The sequence below is a fragment of the Dermacentor albipictus genome, chromosome 6 (assembly GCF_038994185.2).
Source record: "Dermacentor albipictus isolate Rhodes 1998 colony chromosome 6, USDA_Dalb.pri_finalv2, whole genome shotgun sequence".
NCBI classification, from domain to species: Eukaryota; Metazoa; Arthropoda; class Arachnida; order Ixodida; family Ixodidae; genus Dermacentor; species Dermacentor albipictus.
Genome location: NC_091826.1, coordinates 74,866,650 through 74,882,713, shown reverse-complemented (window position 1 = coordinate 74,882,713; position 16,064 = coordinate 74,866,650). Strand labels below are relative to the sequence as shown.

General features: G+C 48.4%; 1 protein-coding gene across 2 annotated transcripts in view; it reads left to right on the top strand.

The window, feature by feature from the left end:
• Positions 1 to 16,064, top strand: part of LOC135897124 (calcium-activated chloride channel regulator 1-like) — a 594,363-nt gene that overhangs the window by 483,521 nt on the left and 94,778 nt on the right. For both annotated transcript variants that reach the window (XM_065425694.2, XM_065425692.2), the window contains one exon: positions 9,624 to 9,842. In XM_065425694.2, the coding sequence (XP_065281766.2) occupies positions 9,624 to 9,842 (219 nt within the window). The remainder of the gene's footprint in view (positions 1 to 9,623; positions 9,843 to 16,064) is intronic.

The window sequence follows — 16,064 nt, the reverse complement described above, 5'->3', positions numbered from 1 at the left end:
GTGCGGCGAGTTTCCGTGCCGGTGACGTGGACGGGCCTTCACATTGAGAAAGGCCAAGCGAAGGAGAGACCGCTCCGAGCTGCCGAACTATGCGACTATGCGAGGAGAGAAGCGGACAATACGAACGCCGCATATCCTGGTCCCTTTCGGAGTCGGCCGGCTACTGTTTTACACTCAAACATGCAAAGGCCCGTAGGCACGGCAACTCGCCACACGCAGTTTGCCATTCGCGGACCGCCGTGCGGCGTTCGTGTTGTCCACTTCTCTCCTCCTGTGTCTGTGTCTGCACGCCCTACCCCTTCTTTGCATTAAGAACGGATTTCTATATGCCTGTAGCTCGGTCGTAGTGGAGGTTATGCTCGGTCGCTCGGCTCAGCAGGCTCCGTAATCGGCATTTCATCGCTACTCATCATACGTCACGTTTTTGTGCTGGTGTGCTATGACGTCAATATTTTCGTTCCTCCTCTGTGACGTAGTAGCTGCCACGCTAGCGATGGGTCTCGACTACGAGAAGGAGTTTTTAATGACTTTTTGGAGCTGAATTAAAATTATTTTGAAATGTTTGCAGCGTCCGATACCTCGTTCTGGGTGTCCTTGCATACGGAAGCAGCCTACAACATGCTTTTTATAGCCTCAAAATTTGGTGTCCCAACCCCTTTAAGAGAGACGCAGATGGCGAGAGAGGTGTGGGACTTTACGTTCAGCGGGAGTGGTATAACTTCAGTCTAGAGACGTGAACGACGTCGGACAGGCGTGGGGGTCGGGGACGGTGAGCGGTGTCGTCTCCTTCAGTAATCACTTCGTATGTGACGTCGCCGAGTGGTTGAACGATCCTGTAAGGTCTAAAGTAGCGGCGCAAAAGTTTCTCCAACCGAACACGCTGGCGGATCGGTGTCCACACCCATACTCTGCCACCGGGTAAATAAGTGACGTCGCGGTGACGAAGATTGTATCGGTCGGCGTCGTTGTGTTGTTGGTAGCGGATACGCATTCATGCGAGCTGGCGTGCCTCTTCGGCGCATCGAGCGAATTCGGCAGGATCATTGACAACATTAGAACAGTGGGTGGGTAAGAGCATTGCGTGCAACGTTGTGACAGCTTCCCGGCCGTGCAGCAAGCGAAAAGGGGTGAAGCCGGTAGTTTCTTGAACGGCAGTATTATATGCAAACGTAACATATGGGAGAACGTCGTCCCAGTTTTTGTGGTCGACGTCAACATACATGGAAATCATATCGGCGATCATATTGTTTAGTCTTTCTGTGAGCCCATTCGTCTGGCGATGGTAAGGAGTGGCTTTGCGGTGAACGGTACCACTGAGAAGCATGATATCTTCTGTGAGCTGCGCTGTAAATGCTGTGCCCCAGTCGGTTATAACCACTTTTGGAGCACCGTGGCGGAGTACGATACATGTACAAAGAAGGTCGCAATATCATTAGCAGTGCCTCGTGGGAGAGCTCGGGTTTCAATGGAATGTGTAAGATAGTCTGTGGCAACAGCAATCTAACGGTTACCAGCCCTCGACGTAGGGAATGGTCCAAGCAAATCTATGCCAACCTCCTGAAAAGGGATCCGCGGAGGATCCACGGGATGGAGAAGTCCAGTGGGATGCACAGGTGGTGTCTTGCGACTCTGGCAGTCGCGACATGTCTTCACGTATTGCTTTACGTCACGGCGAAGGTTAGGCCAGAAGTACTTTTGGCGTATGCGTGAAAACGTCCGTGCGAATCCCAAGTGGCCCGAAGATGGCTCGTCGTGAGAGGCCCGCAAGATATCATCACGTAGTGAAGAAGGCATTACAAGGAGGCAGGTGGTTGCGATGGAGTGAAAACCAAATTTGTAGAGGACGCCATCGCGGAGAAAAAACGAGGATAACTTGCGGATGAACATACGAGGCGGCTCTGGTAGATGGTTCTCAAGGTAGTCGATGAGAGGCCGGAGTTGTGAATCATCGCGCTGTTGCTTGCTGATGTCTGATACTGAGATAATGGAGAGAAATGCGTCCTGTTCATCAAACTCGCATGGCGACGGTTGAAATGGAGCACGTGACAGGCAGTCGGCGTCGGCGTGTTTACGCCCGGACTTGAACACTATCGTCATATCGTATTCTTGCAAGCGAAGACTCCAGCGTGCAAGACGGCCAGATGGATCTTTCAGATTGGCGAACCAGCTCAATGAATGGTGATCTGTCACAACTCGAAACGATCGGCCGTACAAATATGGTCGGAACTTAGCAATTGCCCACACAACGGCCAAGCATTCCTTCTCCGTAGTGGAAAAGTTACTTTCAGCCGGAGACAAAGTGCGGCTTGCGTACGCAATGACGCGTTCGGCTCCGTCTTGCCATTGTACTAGTACGGCACCAAGGCCAACGTTGCTGGCATCCGTGTGCAACTCGGTGTCACTGTCTTCGTCAAAGTGTCCTAGAAGAGGAGGTGTGCGCAGACGATTCTGGAGTTCACAGAAGGCCTCTTGTTGGTCCTGCTCCCAGACAAGCGGAACATTATCCTTAGTCAGCCGCTGCAAGGGTTCGGCTATCCGTGAAAAGTTTGCCACGAAGCGTCGATAATATGCGCAAAGCCCTAGGAAACAGCGGAGTTCGTGTTTGTTCGAAGGTGTTGGAAACGAAGCAACAACAATGGTTTTGTCGGGCTCTTGTCGAATGCCCTCGTAGCTGACGACATGGCCTAAAAATTTGAGTTCGTCATACCGGAAATGGCATTTTTCAGGCTTTAAAGACAGGCCAGCAGTACGAATTGCTTCAAGAACTGCTTGTAAGCGTTGGAGGTGCTGCTCAAAAGTTTCTGAAAACACAATGATGTCATCTAAATAGACAAGGCATGACTGCCACTTGAGACCTGATACAACCGTGCCCATCATGCGCTGAAAAGTAGCAGGCGCAGAGCACAACCCGAAAGGAAGGACCTTGAATTCGTAGAGTCCGTCAGGCGTAATAAATGCGGTTTTCTCACGGTCACGCTCATCAACCTCTATTTGCCACTAGCCGCTGCGTAGGTCCATCGACGAGAAGTATCGAGCATGTCGAAGGCGGTCCAAAGAGTCATCGATGCGGGGAAGGGGATAAACGTCCCTCTTCGTAGCGTTGTTAAGCTTGCGATAGTCAACGCAAAACCGCAGTGTGCCGTCTTTCTTTTTCACCAGAACCACAGGCGACGCCCATGGACTGGTGGAGGGCTGTATGATATCGTCGGTAAGCATTTGTTGGACTTGATTTCGGATGGCGTCTTGGTCTTTACGAGAAACACGGTAGGCACGTTGGCGCACGGGTCTTTCATTGGGATTTGTAATAATTCTGTGTTTCGCAATAGACGTTTGATTGACCTTCGATGTTGAAGCGAAACAGTCCGCAAAAGTCAATAAAGGCTTCGAATGCTAGCCTGTTGTTCACCTGATAATCTAGAATTCACATCATTATTGCTGTTGGCTGGTACCTGACAGTTAGAATCTCCATGATTGTGTCCTACAGTTAAACAAGCGGGAAAGTCACTGACTGGCTCCAAACAGGCGATGGCAGTTCGTGGGGCGAAGTGCTGGTATTCACGACTGAAATTAGTAACTAATATCTGAGCAGTCCGTGACGACAGCTGCAAGATGCCGCGGGCTACGTAAACCTGTCCAGCCAACAAGACTGACAGATTGCTTTCAGCGATTCCGAGATGGGGAGGATCATCGTCTGTTTCTACAGTGATCAACGCAGTACTCCGGGGTGGTAAAGTAGCACAGTCACCCGAAACACGTAACACCGTGATCTGTGGGTGGGAGTCGTTTGAATGAGTTGCGTGTTCGCTGGAAAAAGTGACAAGCAACTTGCGAAGGTTTATGATTGCGCCGTACTCCCGAAGAAAGTCCATGCCGAGTACGACCTGCCTAGAGCACTCTGCCAGTATAATAAATGAACCGACAAATGTGACCTCACAAATTTGTACCCTCGCAGTGCATTTGCCTATCGGCGTGAGAACATGACCGCCGGCTGTATGGAGCTTAGGTCCTGGCCACGGTGTCGTCACCTTGCGAAGTGCAGTAACCAGCTGTCCGCTCATGACAGAATAATCGGCACCAGTATCGACAAGAGCGGTTACCGGGTGGTTATCTACAGAAACGCGTATGTCGGCTGAAACAGGTTCACGGTTTTCGAAGGAAGGTGTCGAAGGTACGTAGTCGTCATCATCGTCGTCATCAACGCCGTCGGCGGGGTGTCGCAGCGGAGGATCTTTCGAAGTGCGTTGGACAGCGGCCCCAACCCCGGTGGTCGCTGTTCTTAGTTTCCCCGACTTGGGCTCGTGGGCCGGTTGCCCACGGAAGCGGAGAACGTAGTGTAGCGGCTAGGTGACGCCGATCGTCGAGGAGGCGGTGATCGTGACTGGCGCCTCTGTGGAGACGGAGATCGGGTCGTCGGCAGGGGCTGCTCAACCGGTGGGAACTCCGCGTACGGCGACGAAGGTTGACTGGCCAGATATTGCTGGATTTCTCGCGGGCGCTCTCCCTCACGTGGGCGACGAGCGCCAGGGTGATAGCCCTGGAGTCCTATTCTTCGGTAGTAGCAGGCACGGTACAAGTGGCCCGCTTCGCCACAGTGAAAGCAGAGTGGCTGATAGTCAGGCGTGCGCCACACGTCTGACTTTCACGTATTGATTCGGGGGCTCGCGGACCCGTACATATTTGTACGTGAAGCTTGGCCCTGGAGGTGGCACAGCGGTTCTTCAGAAGAAGGTGGGTTACGATGGTTCCCGGGTTGCGCAGGTAGCCCTACTGCTTGCGCATAAGTCAGTATGGGGGTGGCTTCAGGTCTGGTTTGCACGAATGGCTGTGTCGCCTGGCGGACTTCTTCGCGGATGATATCTGTGAGGGATGTTGCGGTCGGTTGAAATCGCACTCCCTGTAGTCGATCGAGCTCCTCACGCACGACACTACGTACAAGCGCTCGAAGCGCATCGGTGTCATAGGGCAACGAGAGAGAAGATGCTGATCCCAGGCTGATTTGGCGATCGTAGACCGAGGAGCGTTGCTGAAGGTCTCGCTCCATTGTTGTCGCCTCACTGACGAACTCAGCTACTGTAGCTGGAGGCCTTCGCATCAGTCCAGCAAACAGCTGTTCTTTCAGCGCACGCATCAGCAGGCGTACTTTCTTCGCTTCTGTCATGCCAGGGTCAGCACGCTTGAAAAGCCGCGACATGTCCTCTACGAACATGGCTACGCTTTCGTTCGGCCTTTGAACCCTATTCTGAAGGGCTTGCTCTGCTCGCTCTTTTCTTGCGGGGCTGCTGTACGTATCGCGTATCTGCCGTTGAAATTCTTGCCAGGTGGTGATGGATGGCTCGTGGTTAGCGAACCATGTTCGGGCAGAGTCCTCGAGGGCGAAGTACACGTTCCTTAACTTTTTCTGCTCGTCCCAATAATTGACGTCAGCGACACGATCGAAGTCGTCGAGCCAGTCTTCTACGTCCTCAAAAGGCTCACCATGGAATGGCCGTGACCAGCTTGGGGTGTGGAGAACCAGCGACGCAGGAGGCTGTCCCGTACCGTATGTCTCCTGTGTCTGACTTGCGGTTGTGGTAGACATCCTCGGCAGATCTTGCGGGCCGTATTCTGGAGGTAGTCTTTGAAGCCGTCGGCTTTTGCGCAGGCTGTCCGCTTCCAGTTCCTGGGGGTCAGAGTACATAGACGCGTACCAAGCAGCTCCACCAGTTTGTCACAGACAAAGCCACAAGAGACTTCGGTCGACGCTATAGATCTCTTTATATGTCGCTGTGCTGGCACCTTCGTCGTTCTCTTCTTCTGGGAGCCACCCCACATGCCTAGCATGTGGCACCGAATCGCACCGAGTGGCTGTCAGCTGTGTCTATAGGCCGTGGCAATATTGCCGACTTTGTCTCTTAACGCATACATCTGATTCTTGCATATTCCTAGTTTCTTCTTAACTGCTTTTAGGCTTCGTCTGTTCCTGAGAGCATGTTCACTTCTATCCATATTATAGTTCCGTATGTCAGCTGTCTTACACTTGTTTATTAGCTTAGAAAGTTGTGCCAGCTCTATTCTACTTGTACGGTTAGAGGCTTTCAGACATTGGCGTTTTTAGATCTCATATTTCGTCTCCTGCGATAGCTTACTGGTATCCTGTCTAACGGAGTTACCACCGACTTCTATTGCACATTAGCGATGCCCATAAGATTGTCGTTCATTGCTTCAACACTAAGGTCCTCTTCCTGAGTGAAAACTTAATACCTGTTCTGTAGCTTCATCCGGAATTCCTCTAGTATCCCTCTTACCGCTAACTGATTGATTGGCTTCTTATCTATCAGTTTATTCCGTTCCCTCCTCATGTCTAGGCTAATTCGAGTTCTTGCCATCATATGGTCACTGCAGCGCTACTTGCCGAGCATGTCCACATCTTTTATGATGCGAGGGTTAGCGCAGAGTATGAAGTCTATTTCATTTCTAGTCTCACCATTCAAGATCCTCCACGTCTACTTTCGACTATCCCGCTTGCGGAAGAAAGTGCTCATTATCCGCATATTATTCTGTTCTGCAAAATCTACTAATAACTCTCCCCTGCAATTCCTGGAGCTTATGCCATATTACCCCACTGACTTGTCTCCAGACTGCTTCTTGCCTACTCTGGCATTGAAGTCGCCCATCAGTATAGTGTATTTTGTTTTCACTTTACCCATCACCGATTCCACGTCTTCATAGAAGCTCTTGACTTCCTGGTCATCATGACTGGAAGTAGGGCCGTAGACCTGTACGACCTTCAATTTGTACCTCTTATTTAGTTTCACAACAAGACCTGCCACCCTCTCGTTAATGCTATAGAATTCCTGTATGTTACCAGCTATATCATTATTAATCAGAAATCCGACATCTCATTCTCATCTCTCCGCTAAGCCCTGGTAGCACAGGACGAGCCCGCTTTTTAGCACTGTATATGCTTCTTTTGTCCTCCTAACCTCACTGAGCCCTATTATATCCCATTTACTATCCTCTAATTTCTCCAATAACATTGCTAGACTCGCCTCACTAGATAACGTTCGAACGTTAAGCGTTGTCAGGTTCAGATTCCAATGGCGGCCTGTGTACGTATAGGGAGTGCTTAATGCCTTCACCTTTGCCGTCGGTGGGCCCGATATTCCACTATGTTCGGGATCGGCCCACGTATGGGGAGTGCCTAGCACCTGCTTAACCCCCGCCGCGGGTCTGCCCGGCATTGCACATCTTCGGTATCGGCCCACGTATGGGGAGTGCTTAATGCCTTCTTCACATTTGCCGTGGGTCGGCCTAACATTGCACTACCTTCGGGATCGGACCACGTATGCAGGGTACGTAACGCCTGCTGCACCTCCGATGCGCGTCGGCCCCTCATTGCACAATCTTAGTGATGGACCCACGCATGGGAAGCGCTTAACGCCTGCTTCTCCTCTGCTGTGAGTGGGCCCGGTATTGCACTATTTTCGGCATCGGCCCACGTGTGGGGAGTGCGTAACGCCTCCTTCACCTCCGACGCGGGTCGGCCCGGCAATGCATAGTCTTCGGGATCGGTCCACGTGTGGGGGACGCCTAACGCCTGCGGCACCTCCAACGCGGGTCGGCCCGATATGTCATTATCTTCGTGTCGGCCTGCGGCGGAGGGGGAGCACTTCACTTTACGTTTGAGAGCTTTGACTGTAGTCAATTTTTGCTTCGATTCCATCTTCACAGAGTGGAATGGTTGTCAATTTTATTTGATGTAGGTTGCTCGCTAAGTTAGTATAATGATAAAAGCTACAATTGTTGACGAGAAGCATGCATTATTCTTTATTTTGGTTTTTGCTGTTTTATCACAGCAGAGCCAGCTGCCTGTCGGAAATTCATGCGTCTTGTTATAATAGCAACAAGAAGCAAATTTCTCAACAAAAACCACAGGCAAGGAGCAAGAAGTAAAAATGCTAATTTCATATCGTTGAAAATGCATGCACTTTAAAAGAACGAAAATTGAGGCAGTCGTGATGTATGTTCCATTGGCGAAAGAATAAAGGATGCCTTGCACAAATGTAATAAATGTTTAGTCTATGCAAAATGTGGAGAACTCCCTACAACCACCAGGAATAAAATTTCCTCGCGTTGTATACTGCATCAAGTATGACGCTGAACGGTGACATAATTTGCTAATAACGCATAGTTTGTAAATGTGCCATTAGTAATTTATAAGATATTTGCCTTAAAAATATAAGATGCTTAGTTTTTTATGGTCAACTTTCTTTAGCTGCGGTTCCTCTAAAGCAGCTTATGAGGATGCAGTGTGAGTACGTCGAACGTTTATGCAATTAATGCTACAAATACTATCATATCATTCCGCGCCTGTTGTGCATCCATGACGCACAACAAATATCACCAGCCGCGGGAACTGAGATGCCATGGCACAAGCTACTAAGAAGGAGGCCACGGCTTTAGTGGGTGCTCAGTGCAAAAACACTATTGCATACTTTGCCTTGCGTGCACGGTGAGTAACGCTAGGAGGTCAATATTAACCAGGAGTTCCCACCATGGTGTACCTTACAATTAGGTCATGCTTTCGGCATAAATCTCCGGAGCTGAAAAATAAGCATGACGCTTACCACAGAAATCTTCATTCACGGCCCTGTTCCGTTTTTCACAAAATCTTTGAAACTATGGAAGTAAAGCGAAGTGATAAGTTAGCATTAGGTGTTATTTGCTGCGTTATTTATGTCCACCCCTCTGGTCATTAGTTCTCATGGAAACTTCGTATTTTATATCTCCCATAAGGCTTCATTTTTGTGTCACCCAGGATAGAGAGACTGGGTACTTCATCACTAACAAACTAAATTACTTCGCAGAAAAATTATCTGCTACGCTACCCACCCTCACATGAACTTTTTGTTTGATTTCGAGAGATAGTAACTCATATTTCAAACTGTATTTACTCCTTTTGAAACAATATTATTTAAAGCAATAATATGTGAACCGCACCTGACGAAAACTTGAATCTCTGTCTCTGCTTATAATTTTTAACATAGGACATGATTGTGTTCTGGCGCCATTTTTTTTTACCTACGGTTTGTCATTCACGTATTTTCTTTTGCCATCTTTTGTTCGACACATTTCCAAAGCTCTAATAAATTTACAGCACATCATTCTATATTCTACAGTTAGGACATGTATCCACTCCTGCAGGGGACTGGAAAGGGCCGGCTCTAGTGTCAAAACAAAAAACTATATATCAGCATAGAACGCAACAGTACTTGGTCACGTTTCTATAGGACGAAACCTTGAAAACATTTTACTTTGTCCGAATAAAATCTTCCTATTTCAGCAATAATGAACTTTGAAATATTTTCGACCTTCTTTTTTATATTTGTAGCTTTCTTTATTTTAGTAAGTTTCTTATCCTGTCCGCTTACTCTTTTATATTGTCGTGCGCCTGCTAGTATCACCTATCCCTTTGAACAGGGACGGCTGTAGTTTGGGCTCCTGTCAAACTTTCTGAGGAGCAGATTTAACCAACTGGCTCTTCCGTAAATTTCATAAACACAACACGTTATTGTGTTCTAATGTACTGCAAGCAAACTTGTCGATGCTACTGTTAGTAAGCGTGCAGTAACTTGGTTTTGCAGGTGATGTTAACGACAAAGAACTTTACTCGAACTCTCGAAGAAACATTCATGCTTGATGGTGACTTGGGAAGCAACACAGTCATTATTGTTGCCCGCTTATCTCCTGGAAGCAGCTCACTCTCGACGCTGCTTGTTGACCCAACTGGACAAAGTTGTGAGAACTGCCAAGAAGAGGACCGTGGTCTCCGAAAAACAGTCACTATTCCAAGTCCCGCAACGGTAAGGCGGTATGCTGAGACACCAGAATTGGCATATTATGCAGATCCGTTTGGTTCGATTGTATTTTGTTCTCAATATTGTCACATAGTATCGACGGGGAAGAAAGCAGAAAAATCAACTCCAGTCCGTGAGGATGGTCGAATAGCGAAGCTGGGTTAGGTTACACCGAGTATTGCAACCGAGGCGAGGTCGATTCCCGCGTCTCGGGCGCGCTCTTCGGGATCGACCTCCTGGCGTTGCCGTTTAAGCTCAATACCCTGGCGCTCAACTCTGGGTCGGCCCTACGAAGACGAGCCCGTTCACAAGCCAACTCTTACTCACACTCGCGGTAGGCAGCTTCCTCCTCAGGAGTACACACTACTTGTAGTCTTCCCATTGTTCTAACTGGGAAGGAATGTGCGCAGCCGCTAATCCAATGCTCCGTATATTAGGCGCGAGGCCCACCACCGGAGATGCGGGCGCTGCAATAGTTTTGATTATTGACTGGATTGGTTTGACGATTGACCGCAAGATGTGCCGGCAGCCACGCGCTCCCAATATTGCGTTCCAATTTGTGGGCACTGTTCGTGGTCTGCAAACCGCTAGCGTAATATTTCTTTCGCGGCAGGGTGGAAACCATCGTCCATAAAATCGATGCCGATCTCTCTCAATCGCCGAAAATGCTCCGTGTGACAACCGTATAAGATTCGTGTATAAGGTAGCGTTCTCACATGGGTAAAGGGGTCACTCCTACTCCTATCCCCCTGTTGAGCTCTTCAGTTGCCTTCCCATTAGGCCATGTGGCCACTTTTTAGTGAAGTCCGACAACGACGGCACAGAGTCCGCATAAACAGTTTCACTGTAAAACTCTGAATAATGAGACTAGCATTTTATTGGGCGAACCTCCCGTATATACGATTATGAGGCACGCCGTAGTGGAGGACTCAGGATTAATTTTGACCACCTGGGATCCCTTGAAAAGCACCTAAATTTCAATAAATGTAAATAAATGTCTGAATGAGATTTAGGTAGGATTAACGCAAGACAAACTTCGCTAATAAATGTCTTTAAATGCACCTAAAGGTCTGCCAAGCGATGCCATTTCTGAATGAGATTTAGGTAGGATTAATGAAAAACAAACCTCGCCACTAAATGTCTTTAAACTGCACCTAAATTTAAGTAAACGGGTGTTTTGCATTTTGCCCCCGACGAAATGCGTCCGCTGTACACGGCCGGGTGGTCTTGGTCCAGATTTCTTCATCATCGCCGTTCGCCTCAGCACTTCGGTAGGCGCCGCTTTTTAATATTTGCCTGAAATTAAACGCCGCGCATTCGCACCAAAGCGCCAGTGGTCCCACTTATCACCAGATGCAAACATAGGGGCTGTTGCACCCCCGCTTACCCTTGAGTAAGCGCCAACTCTCCGTTGCCCATAGAACCAGATTGTTCGTCAATCACAGCTGTTCACTTTCCGGTAAAGTGTGGCAAAGAAGGTCTCCGACTGTTGGCAGTATCTTATAAGGAGATCAAAAGAATGAAATTGTTATTGCAAAGGGCTGCTACCGTAGAATACTTAATGACAAAGAAAATGAAATTGAGCTACTCCATGCGTTTAAGATTTCTCTCCAAAGCGATGCCATTTCTGAATGAGATTTAGGTAGGATTATTGCAAGCAAACTTGGCTACTAAATGTCTTCGGTGCGGCTTTTACCAACGGATTAAGGCGAACGTGAACTGTTAGGACCTGCACAGTTGAAACTAGCTGTATTTTAATTAGGCAATTGCCTTAGCAAGCAGTCGTTTAGAAGCGTCAGTAAGCTCGGCACTTATTCACGCTGCTCCTGGTTACGACGCAGAAACGACGAGACTACGTATTTTGGCTCTTAATGCGCAACTATTTCCAATATGTTAAAACTTTAACAAACTTCTTGCATTGTGAATGGCGGACCATTCGTGAATTATAATTCGATTAAGAAAAGAGATGGAATGTGTTGGTGCAAAAACAGCAAACAAGCACGAACAGTTATTTATCATGTAAAATAAGCGGATCGAAATACAGACAGCACGGAGGCGTCCGGTCACGAATGGTTCACCATTCACATGAAAGAAGTTTGTTAAAAGCATGACACTGATATAATAGGCATAAAGAAATAACATCAAACGTGGGGACAGGAAACAAACACGTACCAGCAAACGACTGGCAAATAATACAGAATGCATAATCGATTGTTTCTATAAACAAGAAAGTGTAAACCATAAGCATTTCATAACACATGGCAAAACAACTCTCAAACGAACACAAGTAGCTACATACCAAATGCAGCAATTTTTTTAATGGATTGTTACAGATACCACCATTCTACTTCTTTAGCTGTTACTTGCAACACCTCTTCGACATCGTTGTCCCACCCCGCCACTTCAACTAAACAGCCCAGCACTCGAAAAATAGCGCAGCACATGCACAGAACCCACCAGATCACTCAGCTCGCATTGCGCACGCGTTTCGGTACGCGAACGATGCCCTCTGCGGAATAGTGGCGCTGCGTCGCGGCACCTTTGAGCAGCATATGAACCTCTTCCATAGCGTGACGGCGGAGTTTCGTGACCAGAAAAACATGGAAGAATGCTGCCTCGACTCAGACCACTGTCAAATTTGTGCGCATGCGCAAGATAGGCATGTGACATTCTTTCCATCGACCCGCTTCGCCTTGACCGCCCCGAAACTAAAGCCCTTCTTTACGCCGGAACATCCCCCCCCCCCCGACCCCCTACTCTGCGATGGTTGACTCACACCTAGACATTCATCGCCTCTCGGTGAAAGCTGTGGCCGGCCTTTGTGTGCGCAGCTCTTCCTTGGAACGGCACTTAGAGGCAGGAATGTACCTCGTCGCCGAGGTTGAAAACAAAAAGCCGGCTCGATTTTGTTGTGCATTTAGGGGCTGTGAAGTTTTATCTTTCGAGACAATTATTGTTCTGAAAAGCGGTTTTTTTTCCAAATGTAATAAACACAGAAAAATAAAAGCATATTGGGCAAATTATGTGGTTATCCTATTTTGCGCAAGAACATCCATTGGCACTTGCAGCTTTCAAAGACAAAACTTTGCTCCATGGCGCCCAGCGCAATATAATGCTGAAGAATATTGTAGTAGTATTTTTATAGTCAAATACTTGTCGAAATCGTGTCGGCTATGACGTTAGCGGTTTTCAAACGCCCGAAGCACGGCAAAAGCATGGCCTTTGCTATCCTGGCTTTTGGCATCCGGAATGCCATAATTAGCGATGCCATGATGACCGCTTGATGGAGCTCAAAATTTTGTCGCTGTGTTGTGAAGCGAAGTCACTGAATATTAAGAGTGCATAATTATTTCTTTGCAATCTGTGTTCACACACAGCAAGCTGCCATCGCCTTAAAGCATATCAGTTGACATAACTACTTTGCCTGCACTTTGATGCAACACCGGTAGTAGTTTCCTTTTATGTGCAGAAGCTGTCGGTAGGAGGCGTGGACGAAAGCGTGCGAATAGGGACGCGTACAAAGCTACATTTTTATACAGTAAGGGTAATTTCATTCTTTTTTCCCAGAAAAGTGTTACTTGCACAGAGTTCACCTTTTCTTTCTATTCGACCTGTGTGCTTCTCAGATCAATACTCACTCTCTCCCAGCAGCAGCTGCATTTTGCAGCCTTTTGGACATTTCAGCGGCAACATTCCAGCGCCGTGTTACCCTGAGTTTCGGCTCTGTTTCTTCTTTTTAGCAAATATCGTGATGCTAGTATGTTCACATGTTCTAGCTTAGCTGTGCCCTTAAAAACAGGCTGTACAACGATAGCGGCGAACACCGTCCCCAATCGTCGAAAATAGGTCTGCGGATCAAGCCCATCGGCTTTTGTACGGGAATCATGGAAGTTTCCAGAATAATCGGTCATGCCCGCATGTCTTCCAGAAAGTACTACACAATTCGCATCGCTCACACAGTCAGATTACACAAGGTTCGGTGACATCACACAATGGGTAGAAACATCGATACCATACGAGAATGTTATCGATTTGGGTGATGACATTCGGGCAATAACACTTGTTAGATGGTGTGGTGTGATCACCACATACGTAGACGTGTCAATAACCCTCTCTGAAAAAGCATTGAGCCGATGCTGCAAACAAACGAAAGTAATAAACAAAAACCCCGGTAGTAAAACCACAAAATAATGAAGTTTGTCAGCGTGCTTAAAAGGGCTTAAGCGCACAACGAAGACCACTTCAATCGTGCGCTCCGCCGCTGTGATTGCGAAATGCCGTCTGGCACGACGTCATTTTCCAGTGCGCCAACACATTGGATGATCTTGTAGGGTCCTAAATACCGTTGCAATAGCTTCTCACTGAACCACTGACTGCGTATCGGGGTGCAAACACAAACACGATCGCCGGGCTGGTATTCTACGTAGCGACGTCGAAGATTGTAGTGCCCGTGCTCTCGCTTCTTTGCTAGTTCTTGATGCGCAGGCGGGCGAGCTGTCAGATTTCTTCAGCGCGTTGGAGATAGGCGACGACGCCAACATTGTCTTTGTCGGTGTCGTGCGGCAGCATGGCGTGGAAAGTCGTCCTCGGGGTCCTTCCATAAAGCAGCCGTAACGGCGTGGTCTGTGTTTTCTTGTACTGTCATGTTGTAAGCAAACATGACATTCCGAATCAAGGTATCATATATATTGTGTTCGACGTCGGCGTTCATCGCCTACATGTCTTGTTCAGTCACTCCATTAAGCCACTCGTCTGCAGGTCATAGGCAGTGGTCCTCCGGTGACTTGACTGGCTGCCGGATAACTTCAGTAAGCTCACCAGTGAATGCCGTTTCTCTGTCAGTTCACAGGACGTTTGGCGCACCATACCACGGCAGGTGTTCTCGGCGAAAAATTCGGCTACTTCCGCTGCACAACTTTTGCGCAAGGATTTCATTTTGGCATAGTGTGTAAGGAAGTCTGTGGGTACGACGATCCATATGTTTCCAGATGCTGACATTGGAAAGGGCCCCAGCAAATTCATCCGGATCTGCTGAAACGGTCGACAAGGATGCTCCATCGGCTGTAGTAATACCGCCGGCCTTGTCTAGTGTATTCCTTAGCTGGCCGACTCGAGATGTGTTCACGTAACGGGCACCGTCGGCGGTCAGGTGGGGCCAATAGTACTTCCCTTGTATTCTCACGAGTGTGCGCGAAAAGCCGAGGTGCCGTGCTATCTTATGATGGTGCAGGGCGTGCAGGACTTCTGATCAGAGTTCTGCTACATGACGAGAAGGTAGTTTGCGCACACTGATGAAAAGTTCTTCGTCACAAGGACGTCGTTTCGTAAGAAAATGAAGTCAAACCACACCTAAATAACCACTGGGCAATGCGGGTCTTTATTTGCAAGAAGTGAGCAAGGCTTTTGAGTTCCGAGCCTGCTCGCTGCTTCTCGGTATGGTCGTCTGCACTTATTGAACATAAAAAGACGTGCTCGTCTTGGTGATATTGGGGTGGCGGGTCCACGGGATCGCGACACAGGCAGTGGGCATAGGAGTGCTTTCGGCCTGACCTGTAGATTATAGTGATGTCATTTCCTTTCCTTCTGAACTTCTACCGCGCCAGGCGTCCAGACGCGTCCGTTATATTGGCTAGCCAACACAACGTGTGATGGTCGCTTACTACTTTGAAAGGTCTGCCATATAGGTAAAGGCTGAATTTTACTGTAACCCAAATAATAGCGACGCGATCCTTTTCGGTCGCAAAACAATTGCCTTCACCTTTTGACAGCCACCGGCAAGCGTAAGCTATCACCCGACGAGGGTGGCACCGACGCCTAGCCTACTGGCGTCAGTGTGCATTTCCTTATTGGCAACCTCGTGGAAGTACGCAAGTACTAGTGGCAACTGCATGCATACTTTGAATTCTTGAAGCGCGTTGGCTTGCAGCGTTTTCCACTTGAACTCCACATCACATTTAGTTAGATGTGTCAGCAGCTCAGCGATGCGTGAAAAGTTTTTGAAAAAGCGCCTGTAGTAGGCACACATGCCATGGAATCGACGGCACTGCCTTCTTGTCGATGGGCTACGGGAACTTTGCGATGGCAGCTGTCTTCTGTGGATCTGGGCGGACTCCAGATTTGCTCATGACCTGGCCTAGGAACGGAAGCTTATCGTAAGTGAAGCGGCACTTTTCCGACTTCAGAGTGAGCCCTGATGACTTGGTGACCGCTAGTATTGTCGTAAGCCGC